Consider the following 17,058-nt stretch of genomic DNA (forward strand, 5'->3'; position numbering starts at 1 on the left):
GATCAGTAGAGCCCCTGCCCGCAAGCTGGAAGTTAAAGGCAGCAGCATCTACAAAGCAGAGGCTTGTTTATTGAAATCTGGGTACAGTGGGCTTCCAGGTAGCAAATCATTGTATAAAACCTTCTGACGTGGTTCCTGATCCATACAAAATGATTGTCTGCATGGTGTGGAGTAAGGCTGGGGTGGGGGAGGGGAAGAACATGGTTCCATAGCTACCCCTGCTAGGCTGTGACTGAGCCCCAGTCCCCACTCAGCTGAACTGAGGGAAGGGCATCTGGGCTAGACAGGGTCCCAGGGCATCTCAGCTCACAGCCTGGGCCACATCCATCTGTCCCCTGCTTAGCAAGTTTGAGAGTCAGCTTGGTGTGCCCAAGGTGACCCTGTAGGGATAGGTGTCCCCAGTCTACATGACTGGGTGGGGTTTGGCGCCTGGCTGGTATGTGCTAAACCCAGGGGTTCTGGTACCTCATATTAGGCCCCAGACTGCTCCCCACACCTGGGCCCTTCTCACCTACGCTAAGGTGTACTTAACAATTTCTGGGGTAGAGGAAGGCCTAGAACCAGGATGCTCAGAGGCCCCAGGCCCTCTGTAGAGGCCTCCCCTCTTTTTGCTTCCAAAATGCCCATACACAAAAGCTAAGGCACCCAGCTATGCAAATGAAGCTGCTTCTCCGGAGAGAGGGCTCAGGAGTCCAGGCTGAGCTCCAGTGGAGGCAAAGAGCCTTTCAGAGTTAAGGGGATGCTACCAGTCTCTTGACTGCTTGTGGGAAGCAGTGGTTTTCCTGAGGGGGGGGGTGGCTGTGCTTTATTTCAGAGTGAAAACACCCGCTTTCCAGCTTGGCCCCAGGATCAGCTGAGTCGGGTGCTGGGCCTAGCTCTGTCTCCTGCAGTTGCGAGAACATGAAAGGACCTATGCATGCTCATTCTGAGTCCCAAGAAGTAACAGGCATGGAAGGCAGGTTAGCTGGAGGTGCCAGGAGGTAGGAGACACTTTCCCAGCTCTCCCCAAGCCTGCCTGCCTGCCTGCTCTGTACCTCATCCCTTGATGGACACAACAGTGGGATGAAGTGACCACAGGAGGTGGAGGTGGCTGAATGCTTACCTGACCCTCCTACCCCAGCTACCTAGCTTATGAGAGCCTTGGGGAGGCCAGTCCTCCTTGTGCCTCAGAGTCCATGGTGCAGTGGCGGTGCCAGCCTGCAGTGATGGGCAGTGAGGGATCCTAGGCTGCGGCTCCCTCCCCAGCCTTCAGCACAAATGAACTCTACTGAAGAAGCCACTCCCAGAAGGGACACGGTTTACCCTGGGTCAAATTCCCTGGGCCTCCTGCTGGGCCTGGCTTCCCACCACATGGGACCTCCTATCAATTCCATCACCTACAGACGCTGCCGTCCTGCAGGCGGTGGGGTTTCTTCCTAGTGGTTTTGTCCGGAATACCAGACATGGACACCTGTGATGGGTGTGGGGACTATTGGGGATACTGCGGGGATGGGGCCCGAGGCAGCAGCAGGGAGGCCCACCTGGTGTCCCAGGAAAGCTGGCATTGCTGAGATGGCACAGCCTGTTTAAGGGGCTTCTGGAGAAGAGGGCTTCCAGAGATTTCCATGGTAGGAAGAGCTCAGTCAGGCCTGGTCCTCTAGCCCGAGCCGACTTCTGAAGCTCAGGAAGACAGAGCAAGGCGGTTCAAACCAGTCCCGGCTAGTCTTTTTCTGTCTGTGTAAGTATGTGCATATATGAGTGTGTCTGCATACACACGGGTTCCATACGTGGTAGTACATAATACTGTGGTGTTATTGCATAGAAGAGCTGGCTCCACGGGGCCCGGCTAGGTGACGGTCTGGGAACGCTGGCGACTGCCAGGAGGCTGCTGGGTGGTGGGGCCAGGCACGCTGCCCCTAAGCTGCTGTTGCTGCATCTCCTGCTCCCGGGCATGCTCCTCGTACCACTCCTAGGACAGAGGCGAGTGCTGCTGAGAGGTGGCTCACCTTCCAAACCACTCCCCCCAGCTGACGTGGGGGACAGCAGAAGAGCCTGCGCTAGGTGAGGTCAGCGGAGGCAGCCAGGATCCCACCCACCACCACCCAGGGGATAGGGACAATGGCCCACAGGGGCTCTGCAGGAGCTCAGGCCTTTCCAGGCTCAGAGGCTGTGGGTGGCAGTGTCACCTCCATTCAGACACTGCTTCTGCTGCCCTCTGAGGGGTCACAGGGGCCTTTAAGCTCACAGTTGCTTACCTCCCAGCGTGACCCAGAAAGTCAGCCACTCCCAGGGCCTGGGGTACTGGGGTAGGGCCAGTGTTAAACAGTTCCCTCATAGTTTAAAAACCAGACCCCAAGCCACAGTCTCCAAAGTGAGCCCATGGCTGCGCTCCCTCGTTAGCAGAGGGGAGACTGAAGCCTGGTGTGGGCTGGCAGGCTGGGGGAGGATGGGAGTTGCCTGGCCTCTCCTAGGCAGCTGCCCCGCTGCTCTGTGGGGCTTACTGTTCTGTCATTTTGGGTGGGGTCTGTGGCGCCAGCGCTCAGTGGCCTCCAACCACAACTTCTTGTGTTAGTGAAGCTGTTGCATAGGAAATCCAGAAACCCCAGAGGAAGTTGAGCTGAGCAGGGCTCAGGCCCCGGGTTCTGCTGGGAGGGCAATGCTGCCTAGCATGCGCTGTTTACATGTTACAACAGCTGCAGGCATGGTGAGACTGGGAGATGGTGGGAGGAAGGAAGGAAGGAAGTCCCCCAGTCAAAATGCCCACTGCCCTGAGCTCAGCAAAGCTTATTTCCATCGAGCAACGGGGGGGGGGGGGGGTGTCGGGGGGCCAGGAAGAGGGAAGTAACCACCAACCACCCTGCGTGGGCAGCAGGCCCTTCAGGGCCTGCCTGGTCTCTTCCCTCACACATCTCTAGAAAGAACCACAGGGTTACTGGATGCCTTCAAGGGGCAGCATGGCCATGCAGTGGGCTGGATGGGAAAGTGGCCACCCAGGAATATATCAAAATGTCAAGGCTGTGAAGTCTCAGTCCTGAGTCCCTGGGAAGACATGGAACCTTCCCAGGCCCTCCACCAGAAGAGCCCCCCCCCCCCCCCCAGGGCATTCATTTGCCCCTACCTGGATCTCCCCAGGGCATTCGCCCCTACCTGGATCTCCTCCGACCCCCCCCCCCACAGGGCATTCATTTGCCCCTACCTGGATCTCCCCAGGGCATTCGCCCCTACCTGGATCTCCTCCGACCCCCCCCCCCCAGGGCATTCATTCGCCCCTACCTGGATCTCCTCCTGGTACATCTTCAAGCTCAGGTCACTTTTGGTTCTTGATCTCCGTCCCAGAAACACCAAGGAATTTTGCTAGGGAGGAATGGAGGCTGTGAGGTTTGTGTGGCTGCAGATGGCATGGGCTCACCTGGGCTTGGGCCCTAGGGCTGTACCACAGAGGCTGCTCCTACCCCATGGATATTTGCAAGGATGCCACCAACTTGAGATGGCAGGCCCCTCCCCTTGGCAACTGTGGAGTCTCCGGCCCCTTACCTGGTATTTCTCCATCTGAGAGAGGGTGTCAAGCAGCCGGGTGACGTCAGAGGAGGCACCTCGCACCTCACGATAAAGCTCCAGGATGGCCAGAAGCTCCTCCTTGGATATTTCCTTCTCAATGATGATGCCACTGTCCACTAAGGGTGGGGAGAGCTGGGTCCCATAACCACTTTCTCCCACTGTGGAGTCTGCCACTTCCCTCAAGCGGCACCCATTCCTGTCCCAGCCACTTGTGGTCCCTCCTTCCCCTCCCCTCACTAATGTCAGGAAATCATGTTCAGCCAACAGCTTACAGGGGACACAGGGCATCAGGGGAAGCAGGGTATGATAATCTCGGGGTTTAGGTGTGGAGAGTAGGTGGGTGGACTATCTCAAGGCCAGCCTTGGCTACCTCGGGCTATTTGAGCACCTATCTCACAGAAGGCTTCATGAGTCTCCAAGAAAACAGAAAAATATCAGATGGCATTCAGGATGCACAGACAGGAAGACTGCAAGTTCAAGGCCAGCCTCAGCTATATCCAAGACTGTCTCTAAACACACACATTAGCGAACATATATAACATCACCTAGCTCGACACCACATCGATTTAAGAACTAGTAGGGGTGGGTGGGCAGTTCTGGTGGTGTTTGGTTTGGTTTTCTTTCTTTAGTTTGGGGCTGGAATTCAGGACTTTGCACATGTGTATAGAAACAACTCTACCGCTGGGCTAAGAATGAAGACTGAGCTTAGCCAGGCCGCTGGGCTGTGAAAAGGACACTGTTTACCTCTGCAAGGGGCATTCACACATGGGAATCGGGAGCCGTGGTGGTCTGAGTGTGCTGTGGTGAACCGTGGCACTGGCTGGCAGAAGGCTCAGTGGTACATGCCAGTCAAAGTTGTCCAGGGTTGGGAAGGACACCAAGGGGTGTTCCTCCCACAGCCTTCTCCACTCAGAAATGATGGTGGCTACTTGTTTTACATTTAGAAGTTGTAAGCATTTTTCTGCTGTTAGATTTTTTAAAATTTCTGTACTTATTAAGGTATGAGTGCTCTGTCTGCATGTATGCCAGCAGGCCAGAAGAGAGCACCAGATCCCATCATAGCTGGTTATGAGCTGCCATATGGGTGCTGGGAATTGAACTTAGGACCTCTGGAAGAACAGCCAGTGCTCTTAGCGGCTGAGCCATCTGTCCAGCCCTTCGGCTATTAGATTTTTTTTTAAACATTTATTTATTTATTTGTTTGTTTGTTTGTTTATTATGTTTACAATATTCCGTCTGTGTGTATGCCTGCAGGCCAGAAGAGGGCACCAGACCCCATTACAGATGGTTGTGAGCCACCATGTGGTTGCTGGGAATTGAACTCAGGACCTTTGGAAGAGCAGGCAATGCTCTTAACCTCTGAGCCATCTCTCCAGCCCCGGCTATTAGATTTTTAACATCAGCTACAAATGAGACCTAGACAGACTAGCCAAAGCCAGACAGCTGATACAGCTGAGACAAGCAGGCGGGGGGAGGGGGAGATAACAGGGTGCAGCAGATGGGCAATGACACCCGCACAGACCTTCCGAGTCCTGACTCTTGCGGCTGTAGTTCATGCGGAAGACGAAGGCCTCCAAGATGAAGGCCACGATAATGGTCATCACCACCTGGCCGAGGAAAGACAATGTCACGGCCGCGTTAGATGAGGCCCTTCCTCTCCAACACTGCAGCCCAGGGGACCATGATGGTGGGACCTACCATGGTTACGATATAGAAGGTCATGAAGTACAGGCGACTCCAGTGGGAGGTCTGTGAGGTGACACCTTCCTGGAGAGAGTAGAGAGTGAGCCCACAGGCGGCACTAGCCACCATCTCCTCTTGCTCCCTGATCTGAGTACTCCTTTCTGTAGCATCAGCCCCCGGCCCTCTCCAGCATGGCTGACTGGAGCCCAGGTCAGCACAGGTAAGTCTTCGACTGGAGAGAATTTAAAGAATCGGGGGGGGGGGGGTCTCCCCCCTGCTCCTACCCTCCCACCCTCACCATATTTTTTCTTTATTTTATTTTTTTAAAAATATTTATTTATTTATTATGTATACAATATTCTGTCTACATGTATGCCTGCAGGCCAGAAGAGGGCACCAGATCTCATTACAGATGGTTGTGAGCCACCATGTGGTTGCTGGGAATTGAACTCAGGACCTTTGGAAGAGCAGGCAATGCTCTTAACCACTGAGCCATCTCTCCAGCCCTTTTTTCTTTATTTTAGAAACAGAATCTGTGAACTAAAGTGATCCTCCTGCCTCATCCTCCCAAGCAGCTGGCAACACCACAGGGCCTGGCATGTCGCACCGTTGACCAATGGTCAGATGCCCAGAGGCTGTCACGGTGCATGGAGGAAGGGAGACAGCCGGTAGCACAGAGCCAGGGGTGGTGCGCACACTGGGGCTTTCCACTAAAGCATGATAAAGGACCCCACACCCTGTGGGGACTGTAAGAGAAATGCACCCCAGCCCCGAGAGAGGACAAAGGTGGGGGAGGCCCAGAGCTTACCATGATGATGTACCAATTGTTGACAACTGTGAGCTCAAACAAGGTCACTGCAAGGGAAGGGGACATGCCTTAGGCCAATGTCAAAGGCCCTCTCTGCCCCCGAGTAACTGCTTACAGGGGCACCTGTCACCCAACCCATCCTCCGAAAAGTGTGCCCTTTGCCTGAAGAGCCCATTGGGCCAGGTCTGGCTGAAGCTGGTAGTGAGGAGCGGAGCGAGCAGCAGACTTAACTGGGTGTATGATGGGAGCAATGGGGGGTTCTCCCTTCTCTTGAAAGGCCACGCCAGTATTGTGTCCCTCCTATGCTTTTGCAAGGAACCAGAGAGTAGCGAGGAGCCCTGGGGCCTCGGTCAGGGGCTGCCTGACTACTGAAACAGCGCTATTGTGCTGGGTTCCCTCTGATGGCACTGAAGGCAGGTGTGCCATGCTGGCATTGCAGCTGGGCTAGGACCTCTTCCTTCTCAGTCATGATGAGGTCTGGCACCTGAGCGAGCTTGGATCTGCCTGTGCTCCAACCGCACGACACTGCTGTGAGTTCAGGGGACCCCAAGAAGGACGCTCAGTGGCTACAAAGAGTGGAGAGACTAAGGCCGGGAGGACCCTCCGGGACTCACTCACCAAAGCTGTTGAGGATGTTGTCAAAGTTATTGAGATAGTAGTAGCCATCTTCTATCTTGGTCTTATTGTCCACCGTGTGGTTGATAAATCGGTAGGCATCAGCCACCGTGCTGGAGCTGACGAAGGGCACAAGAGGGCAGGAGGGTCACAAGATGACTGACCACCCTCTCTGGGACAAACATGCAAAACAAGGCCTGACTAGGGGTCTCCTTGTGTCACCCATATCCTACCCTAAGAGTAATCACTGGTGTGCCTGCACCCTGCAAAGGTCGAGTTGGAGGTAGTGAGAATTGGGGGCCTTCTCTGTCCTCCCAGGTTTCTCTGGAGCACTGCCCATGTACGCCAGCTTTGGCCCAGTTGCCCCACCTGGAGGGGACCCTGTTTGTCACACTCCAGGTTTCTACTCTTCTGTTAAAATCCATGCTGCCATTTGTAAAAGCTAGGCGCCCATGCACCAGGGAGCTGGCTAACAAGGTTATGTCCTGAGTCCCCAGCTGAGCGGTACACGGACCCTGAAGGGAGGTCTGGGGTGTGTACTTGAGCACTATGGGGACCATCATTATGGGCTCTTGGTACCAGGGTCACCGGTGACCTATCAGTACTCAAGGTCATATCAATAGTGGACCTTGCTCATATCCTTTTAGAGAGGAGGGGATGGGTTAGGGCCACAGAGGTGTCACCTGGCTCTTCATCCCTCATCCCTGTGATCTTCTTGCCAGGGTCATCTGTCTAGACTCTTGCCAGGTCCCAGGCTCTCCTGGACAGCGTAAGAGGGGTGAGGAGGGGTGTGTCGATTGAGGCCTGAGCTCTGCTAGGGATGGGCGACACTGGCTCCCAAACTGTCCCTCGGCTCTGTGTGCCCAGCCTAGGAGTAGGTCGCCCGCGCCGTGCACATACTTGCAGCAGTTGCGGTACAGTCGCCCGCTGAAGAACTCCATGCCCACGATGGCGAAGGAATAGTAGAAGGTGAGCAGTGTGAGGCCGAGGCTGGGGAGGCAGAGGGACAGGGCCGTCAGGGTGGGTGAGGGGGGCGGTAGCTGCAGCGCGTCCTGGTCCCCCGGCACTGACTGCGGGAGGCATGCCCCTAGCCCTGGCCAAGTGACCACCGAAAAGTGTCTGCAGGGGAGGGGCCGCGTGGCTCATGGTGGGGGACGCTAGGGACAGATGCCCCTTAACCAGAGATGCACCCCTTACCTGTGAAAGTAGGCTCACAGGTGACCCCTTACCTGTGAACGTAGACACAGGTGGTTAAGTTGACAGCTCCCTGCCCTCCCCACTAGACAGCTCAGCCAGGTCGGCACTGCCGAGGGGACCTCTATGGTCCAGATTCTGTCTCTTTGAAGAGCCCCCCAGACTCCCTGAATCCAGCCTTCCTGGGATTCCTCCTTGTTCCTGCTTCCCCTGAACCCCTACACGAGCCTCATACCGCCTGGACCTGTAGGCTGAGAGGCGGGCAGTACCTGGCCATCCGTGGCAGCAGCTCAAACATGGTGTCCAACACATTGCGATAGCGTTTCTTCAGTTTAAATAACCTGAGTGATGAGAGCACCGTGTTGCTGGAACCGCAGAGGCAGGGGCACGGCCTCAGCCCACTTCGTCAGACGGACCAGAACCTTGCAAGCCCTCCTCTCCCCACGGGAAGATGAGGCTGAGAAACCTTGCGAAGCTGAGCTCAAGACTCAAAATGTGGCACCGTAAGGGCAGACCTGGCCAAGACCCGCGGAGGAGTTACAGACCGTGCCAGCCTCATATTGTATAGTGTGGTTTAAAAAAAGCAGCAAGTCCCCCACTGGAGGGGACAGATGAGGCCAGCAGCTCAGACAGGACAAGACCAGGAAAGGGGATGTCACACTCGGAGACCCTCGGGAAGAAAGGCGGATGTGCAAAAAAGGGACGAGCCACAGTGGACTTGCTCTTGGATGGCAGGGAGTGGGGACATGGCAGAACCCCTTGGCAGTAAAGCAGCCCTGACTCCTGAGGCTTGGAGAGCCAAACCCCAAGGAAGACAGGTAGGCAAGTGGGATGCCAGGGGCAAAGGGCAGACAGGTTGAGACAGGCGAGAGCAGAGGCCTGGGACATCGCTCTAGTCCTCAAAGGTGAGACCCCCTAACTGAAGACCGGGCAAGTGGGCAGTGTGGCTCTTCCTGGGCCATAGGCCGGACTGTTCTACTAATCAAGAGCACTGTGTGCCCCTATCCTGAAGGGCCCATGCGAGCCAGTGAACCTCGGCTGAGCCAAGGGTTCCCACCACCCAACACCCACTGCCCATTCCCTAGCCCTCCCTGCAGGTCACCTGAGCAGCTGAAGGGGACGTAGGACCACGATGAAATAGAAGGGCTCCATGTTGAGTGTCAGTGCGAGCAGTCCCAGGAAGGCAAATGCTGTGACTGAGAAATCGAACCTGGAGCCAGGGGAGAAGCCAGTTTGTTAGTGACATCCCGGACCCCTTCCACCACTTCCTCTGGCAGCCCTGCTCTTAGCCGGCCTCAGAGTCCTGACCAGTCACGGGGTACAGTCCACAGGACAATGAACATCGCCCAGCTGGCCATCCCCCAGCCACAGCTCAGGCCTACCCTTCAGTCTTGGCATTCTGACCCCAGGGTGCACGTGCCTGAAAACGGCCTCTGTAGATGGTGCTGCTCTAGGCACAGGACAGAAGCCTTGGCCTCAGTAGCCTCTGGAGGGCCAGTCACACTGGGACCTGCCACACTGAGGGACTCAAGACAGGCAGGAACTCAAGGCGCACCAGCTCTGGCTTCTTTCACTGCCAGCCGAGAGGAAGTGACACCTTCTGTGGCCCTTGTGGTTCTGGGGGTTTTGCTTTTTTTTGTTTGTTTTTTTTTTTTTTTTTTTTTTTAATTTATTTATTTATTTATTATGTATACAATATTCTGTCTGTGTGTATGCCTGCAGGCCAGAAGAGGGCACCAGACCTCATTACAGATGGTTGTGAGCCACCATGTGGTTGCTGGGAATTGAACTCAGGACCTTTGGAAGAGCAGGCAATGCTCTTAACCTCTGAGCCATCTCTCCAGCCCTTGTTTTTTGTTTTTTGAGACAGGATTTATCTGTCTAGCCCTGACTATCCTAGAACTCACTACGTAGATCAGGCTGGCCTTGAACTCACAGAGAGCTGCCTGCTGCTGCCTCCCAAGGGCTGGGATTAATCATGCCCAGAGCCCTTGTGGTTTTAATGGGAGAGATTAAGTCTGATGACTAAGAGCCAGCCCTGGGGACCAGTGAGAACTGGTGTGGGTGGCCCTAAAGGCTTCAAGTAAGAGCTCCAGGAGTCTTGAATCATAGGCAGACAGAACTTGCTGTTCTCTGACCCTCCAAGTGTGTCCTTAGGGCTGCCTGCCCTTTGGGTGTGGGTGGGGGGAGAGGATGGCTGCCACAAACACTTCAGCCCCAGGGAGACCATGTGCTTGACTTACAAGTTCCATCCAGAGGACAGGTACTCCAGAGGACCCAGGCCAGCCACCTTCATGAACAGTTCAACTCCATAGACTAAGAGAAGAAGAAAACATCAGGGGCTGATCTGGGCCTGGCTAGCTAAAGGCCAGCTGAGGGACGTGGTGACGGGGACAGCTAGAGGGAGGCCGGGCTGAGGGACATGGTAGAGGGTTGTGAGAAATCCAGGGATTTGTTTTTTTTTTTTTTTTTTCGAGACAGGGTTTCTCTGTGGTTTTGGAGCCTGTCCTGGAACTAGCTCTTGTAGACCAGGCTGGTCTTGAACTCACAGAGATTCACCTGCCTCTGCCTCCCAAGTGCTGGGATTAAAGGCGTGCGCCACCACCGCCCGGCAAATCCAGGGATTTGAAACAGGGTAAGAAGGTCAGACTAAACCTCTAAGATGGGGTCCTTTAAGGTTCTGTTTTAGGGGTGAGCCATGAGATGCTGCAGTCAGAGCTCTCACAGCTGGGTTTAAGCCAGCAGCTGGGCAGAGTCAGGAAGCACACTTACTGGTGAGAAACACAAGGTAACTCCAGGGCACATGCTTCGAGATGAAATTCCCACCTGGAAGACAAAGATGTTGCGGCTGTGTCAGCCGGGGCTTTGAGTAGGGCAGGGGGAGGTCCCTGCTGCAGCTCACCTTTCAACATGAATGTCTCCGCCAGGATCCACACCCCGTTGACAGCTACCACCAAGTCTGCAATAGAGAAGCCAGGAGAGGGAGTCAGAGGGACCGGCCTGCCAGCCTACAGGGCAAGAACCCACAGGATGTGAACAGAAAAGGCCAAGGCCACACATTGTCCCCGGAGGATCCCTCCTCTGCTTAGAGCTCTCACTACTGACCGACATTGCCCTTAGGAAACGGCCAGGAATGGCTGATGACACAGTTTGCGTCACTATAGCAACTGAGTTCAGATGAGCCCAAGTTGTCAACACAGATGGCATGAGCTTGTCTGACTGTGAATTGACTGTGTGATGTTAAGACCGCCTGTTGCTCTTGCAGAGAGCCTGGGTCCAGTTCCCAGCACCAAGATGATGGTTCACAACCATCGTAACTGCAGTCCCGGGGATCTGATGCCCTCTTCTGACCTCTGAGTGCTCAGGCACATATGCAGTGCACAGATACACAGGCAGGCAAAACAGTCCTACTCATAAAATAAACATAAAACTTTGCTTTCCTCAAAATGCCAGCACAAACACAGTAACACCGCACATATGTATGAACCTTCCACCCAGCACTCACACGTCTGGAAATGACCCCAGGACCAGCAACTAGACATGGAAATATGTCTATGATGGGAGGCGGTGACTGTTCGAATAGACTGATACATTTGCCAAGGGGCACGGAAGACCATGTGGTCCCTCTCTGTGTGATATTATGCAATGGTATCTACTCTTTCTTAACCACTGAAACACACCATAGTGGGGGAAGGGTGCCTAAAGTGTGCTTAAGTATTTAAGATAGAAGCTATACGCATATACTGTTTTTTTGAGGCAGGATAAGTCACAATAAAAGTTACCCATCGGGAGGTAATGGATATCATCTATAATATAATTTGTTTTGAAAATTTGACTTGAAAGCATATAAAAATGCTACCAAATATATCCAAAGGATGCTCAACCGTGCCGCAAGGACAGGTGCTCAACTATGTTCATAACAACATTGTTTGTCATAGATAGAACCTGAAAACAACCTACATGCCCCTCGACCAAAGAATGGATGAAGAAAAATGTGGTACATTTATACAATGGAGTACTACACAGCAGAAAAAAATAACGACATCTTGAAATATGCAGGCAAATGGATGGAGCTAGAAAATATCATTTTGAGTGAGGTAACCCAGACCCAGAAAGACAATTATCATATAATCTCACTCATAAGTGGTTTTTAAACATAAAGCAAAAAAAAAAAAAAAAAAAAAAAAAACCAAAAACCAGCCTACAAATCACAATCCCAGAGAACTTAGACAACAATGAGGCCCTTAAGAGAGACATACATGAGCCGGGCGGTGGTGGCGCACGCCTTTAATTCCAGCACTTGGGAGGCAGAGACAGGCGGATCTCTGTGAGTTCGAGAACAGTCTGGTCTACAAGAGCTAGTTCCAGGACAGACTCCAAAACCACAGAGAAACCCTGTCTCAAAAAACAAAAAAAAAAAAAAAAAAAAAAAAAAAAAACAAAAAAAAAAAAAAAAAAGAGAGACATACATGGATCTAATCTACATGGGAAGTAGAAAAAGACAAGATCTCCTGAGTAAATTGGGAGCATGGGGACCTTGGGAGAGGGTTGAAGGGGACGGGAGAGGAAGGGAGAGGAGCAGAGAAAAATGTAGAGCTCAATAAAAATCAATAATTTATACATACTGTTGATTATATACATATATATTTTTTTTAAAGATTTATTTATTATGTATACAACATTCTGCCTCCATGTATGCCCGCACGCCAGAAGAGGGCGCCAGATCTCATTACAGATGGCTGTGAGCCACCATGTGGTTGCTGGGAATTGAACTCAGGACCTCTGGAAGAGCAGCCAGTGCTCTTAACCTCTGAGCCATCTCTCCAGCCCCCGATTATATATATTATTGCGTATATCTGTATCTATCTATCTACACACACACACACACACACACACACACACAAATCCAAAATAAAATGAAATAAAAAAAAACGGTGTAGTGGCACACACTTTTCATCCGGACACCTGGGAAACTGAGGCGGCCAGCGTTCTGTTAGTTTCAGAGTAGCCGGGGCTGTCTCAATACAACAACAGAAAAGACGAATGTGTGTGTGTGGCAGTTGGCGACCTGCCCACATAATAGACAGGACCTATTTCTGGTGACCTGAAGCACACTAGGCAAACTAGTGTGTGTCCTGAGGCGATTCTCCAGGTGACGCAGGGTCATACCGTGGGTCATAGGTCCTGTGCTTATGTTGCAGGGGACTCTCATGTTAAGACTGAGAATAATATATATCAGAGTAACAAGCTAGGTAAACACCCCGAGGCTGAAAATGAAGCATCAACATAGACTCATAATTTGTCTATTTTGGGCTTGGGGGGCGGTGTTTCGAGCAGGTTTTCTGTGTGTAGTCATGGCTGTCCTGTAACACACTCTGTAGGCCAGCCTGGCCTCGAACTCACAGAGATCCACCTGCCTCTGCCTCCTGAGTGCTGGGATTAAAGGCCTATGTGTTGCCTCACATCAATGCTTTGGCAGCGGAAATGGGAGGACCCTGCAATTCAAGGCCAGCCTGGAATAAAGGGTAAACGGTAGGACAGTGGGTTCCAGAGTGAGACCCTGTCTCAAAAATAAAACCTACATAAATAAAATAAAAATGAAAATAAGTGTGCACGGCATGCTTTTTACTGATGATGGGGTCCAGGAAGATCCACCTTACCCAGGAGGCTGGCTTCTATGGATTTCTGCCTCCTTGATTTAAATCAAGCCTCTGAATACTGTGGGAAACCTGGAATCAGTCATGAGCACTATACTCAAACTGTGGCCTATGAACATCTCTTCCTCCCAGAAGGAATCAGAGCTCGCCTGCTAGACAGAATCTGTGGATGGTCTGAGAGCCTCGCTGAGCACTGAGCACGTGAAATGTGCCGGGGACCCGAACTGCTGCTCTACCGTGACCTCTGTGTGATGCAGGGATGGACCTGGGGCTTCCTGAATGCCAGGCGAGGACTCTACCACCAAGTGGTAATTCCAGCCTGAGTCTATTTTCTTCAGATAAAGTCTTGGTGTTGGCCCACGCTAGCCTCAAACTTACGGCAATCTCTCTGCCTCAGCCTCCCAAGTGCTGGGACCACAGTCATGAGCCACCACGCTTGGCTAGAATTCCTTTCCCCCAAAGAATCACATGCAGCTATGAACACAAGCACCAGATATGGGGTAAGTACATGGGGGAAGGCAGAGAAAACAGACCCCGTCTTCCGTAGCTAACCACTGTGGTCCCAAAGGACCTAGGTCTACAACAGAGACACAGAGCTGAACCGAGCATCCAGAAGACCAAGAAGGGACCACACACAATAAGCATGGCAATCCAGGTGTGCCTGGATAGACCCCAGTGCCTGAGCCACGTGCTTGGCGCCTTCTGATCTCTTGCCCTTTCACCTTCAAGAACAAAGGACTCAGAAGGGCAGGGGCCCGGAGCTGTGATGGCGTACACTTACACATGAAATACTGGAAGGCCTTGGACTTCACAAGGATGTTAATTCCTGTTTGAAGAGAAGAGATGTTGAGGTTAGAAATGTCCAAGTAGGCCAGGCATGGGTGTGCGTGCGCCTTTAATCCCAGCGCTCAGCACTCGGGACGCAGAGGCAGGAGGATCCCTGAGTTCGAGGACAGCCTGGTGTACAGAGTAAGTTTCAGGGCAGCCAGGACTACACAGAGAAACCCTGTCCTGAAAAAACAAAAACCAAAACCAAAATACAAAATAAAAAAACTACCAAAAAAAACTGGCCTTGAACTAAAGGGTGATGAATCCATGAAGAACAGTGATGTGAGCCTCTGGTTTAACTTTCTTTTATTTATTTATTTATTTATCTATCTATCTATCTATCTATCTATCTATCTATCTATCTATTTATTTATTGGTTTTTCGAGACAGGGTTTCTCTGTGGTTTTGGAGCTTGTCCTGGAACTAGCTCTCGTAGACCAGGCTGGTCTCGAACTCACAGAGATCCGCTTGCCTCTGCCTCCTGAGTGCTGGGATTAAAGGCATGCGCCACCACCGCCCGGCTTTATTTATTTATTTTTGAGATGGGGTTTGGCTATGTAGCACAAAATGCTCTCAAACTTGCCATCTTCCTGCCTCAGCCTCTCCAGTACTGTGATTATGGGTGCCTGGCTGGCCCTGGTCCTTCCTGGTTCTGGAGCTAACTGCTTACTTCCCTGTTGGGCCACACACACTCACCTTTAAAGATAAGGAAGGCCGTTCGGGGAAGCTCGTCAAACCAATGCTGTCTGTTCTTCTTTGCCTGCAATGCAGAGGGTCCAGAGGAGATGGGGTCATGGTCAGGGACTGGAGCCTAGCTCAGGCCTCCACAGGGGCTGAGTGCCCACAGTGCTCCATGCAGGGTCAATATCTGCATATGACCCATCTCTCTGAGAAGGTGAGCGTGGGAAGGCTGGGTCATGAGGTTGGGATCCCTGTTGTGGCTGAGATGTCTGAGCCCCACTGCAGGCTGAGCTAACTTCCCCAAACGCTGTATGCAGAAGGGAGGACTCTCACCTTCCACTGGAGAGCAGCAACTTCGTAAATATCATAGAAGTCCTTCAGGCTGTCACAAGCAAAGTGAAAAGGCAGTCACCCGCAAGGCAGTCACATGACATTCAGCCTCTGCTCCCCCACCTACCCATGGCTGCCTTTCACAGGGAGATGGACATCTTGTAGGGCCCAAAACTGTCAGGGCCCTCACCTGCAGCATCCTGAATGCCTTTGTTCCCCAGGGGTTACCACATCTGCCCTGGACAGAGAGCCCTGGACCACTGCCCCTTAGGGGAACAGAGGCCTCCAGGGATAGACAAAATGGTGCTTTCAGTTCAGGGAGCCCCACTTCCACAGCAGGCGGTGTCCAGCAGAGTGCACAGCATCGTGGTGTTTACCAGCCTCAAGGCCAGAGCATCGAAACTGGAGATCCTCGAACTCAGTCCTTCCAAGGTGGAGTGAAGGGTGTGTGTGCGTGCATGGAGGTCAGAGGACAACTTTCAGGAACTGATGCTCTCCTTCCACCACGCGGGTCCCAGGGATGAAATGCCAATCAGCAGGCGCTTGCCCCACTGAGTCATCTCGCCTTTTCTGGCTATTCGTCTTTGTTTGTTTGTTTGTTTGTTTGTTTTTGAGGCAAGACCCGAAATTGTCCAAGCTGGCCTCAACCTCACTACATAGCTCAGTAGTATTACAGCATTAAATTTCCAATCCGCCTGCTTCAAGCTATTATGTGCTAGCATTAGAGGTATGAACCACCTCACCCAGCTTCAAACATTTCTTCTCAGTCAAACCAAACTGAAGTGGACTGTCGCTGGGTGTCTGTGGCTTGCAGATTACCAATGGACATGACCACCTGAGAGCTGTGGTGTAAAGTGCACCCCGCCTCCTAGCTCAGGACTGCTCTCCCATGTGGCTCCTGGCTCTCACCTGAGCAGAGGAGTGTTGCTCTGATTCAGGGCCTTGAAAGTCAGGAAGCGTTCTCTGGCACTCATTCGGGGCTTGTAGAAGCGCATCAAGCCTTCGAACTGTCTATAGGAAATGCCGGCCGGCCTCTGGGGGAGAGGGAAGGCAGTGCGGTGGAACACAGATGGTACCATGCCCAGGGCAGTTATTCCGATATGCATTTGGGCAACTGCATTTTCTCCCACGGGTAATATGGCAGCTACAGGGTCAGCAACTCTGCCACACCAAAAGGGGTACTTTGGGTAGGGAGAGAGAATGGAGTCCCCGTCCACGATTTGGCCCCCACAGCCCTACCCGCTGGCTGACAAGCAGGCGGTAGGCGTGCTGGATGGCAGTTCGCTTGTGCAGCAGCAGAGACTTGAACTTGCGCTTCTCGATGTCATTGAAGGTGTCGAACACCACGGCCAGGAGCTGCAGAGGACAAGCGTGGAGCCTCAGCTGCCCTCTGAGTGCGTCTTAGGGGGTCATCCTCTGCTCCCAGACAGGGCTTTCATCTAGCCCCCTGGGGCAGGCACTGCCCAGGACAGGGGCATCCGCACATCTCCTGAAGACACCATCACTGGGTTTTCCGCAGACCCCCCTCTTCTATCCCCCATAGCTGGCCCCTGCTGGCCAGGGACTTCAACCCAGGAGCCTCCTCCTTCTACCATGGTCACTTTTCTTGTGCATCAGTTTCATGTAAGGTTCCAGGAAGTGTGTGCGTGGGGAGCTGGGGGCTGCATGCCAGGAAGGAACATTCTAGAACTGCCCCAGAGCAAAGTCAGTTCATAAGGAGAGGAA

The 17,058-nt window shown here is 52.8% G+C and overlaps 1 protein-coding gene across 5 annotated transcripts in view; it reads right to left on the minus strand.

The window, feature by feature from the left end:
• Positions 1-57: 57 nt before the first annotated feature.
• Positions 58-17,058, minus strand: part of Tpcn1 (two pore segment channel 1) — a 58,079-nt gene continuing 41,078 nt past the window's right edge. For 4 of the 5 annotated variants that reach the window (XM_057764553.1, XM_057764552.1, XM_057764554.1 and 1 more), the window contains 18 exons: positions 16,573-16,689; positions 16,243-16,367; positions 15,337-15,385; positions 15,019-15,082; positions 14,276-14,320; positions 10,740-10,796; positions 10,610-10,663; positions 10,081-10,153; positions 8,940-9,047; positions 8,107-8,178; positions 7,544-7,633; positions 6,647-6,762; positions 6,029-6,075; positions 5,236-5,304; positions 5,060-5,144; positions 3,514-3,653; positions 3,253-3,333; positions 58-1,948 (listed from right to left, as the gene is read on the minus strand). In XM_057764553.1, coding sequence (XP_057620536.1) covers positions 1,826-1,948; positions 3,253-3,333; positions 3,514-3,653; positions 5,060-5,144; positions 5,236-5,304; positions 6,029-6,075; positions 6,647-6,762; positions 7,544-7,633; positions 8,107-8,178; positions 8,940-9,047; positions 10,081-10,153; positions 10,610-10,663; positions 10,740-10,796; positions 14,276-14,320; positions 15,019-15,082; positions 15,337-15,385; positions 16,243-16,367; positions 16,573-16,689 — 1,515 coding nt within the window. In that variant the 3' untranslated portion in view covers positions 58-1,825. Of the gene's footprint in view, positions 1,949-3,252; positions 3,334-3,513; positions 3,654-5,059; positions 5,145-5,235; positions 5,305-6,028; positions 6,076-6,646; positions 6,763-7,543; positions 7,634-7,840; positions 7,873-8,106; positions 8,179-8,939; positions 9,048-10,080; positions 10,154-10,609; positions 10,664-10,739; positions 10,797-14,275; positions 14,321-15,018; positions 15,083-15,336; positions 15,386-16,242; positions 16,368-16,572; positions 16,690-17,058 lie in introns of those variants that run through there. The other variant, XM_057764556.1, reaches the window with a different exon arrangement.

This window comes from Chionomys nivalis, chromosome 3 (genome assembly GCF_950005125.1).
Source record: "Chionomys nivalis chromosome 3, mChiNiv1.1, whole genome shotgun sequence".
Lineage (NCBI taxonomy): Eukaryota > Metazoa > Chordata > Mammalia > Rodentia > Cricetidae > Chionomys > Chionomys nivalis.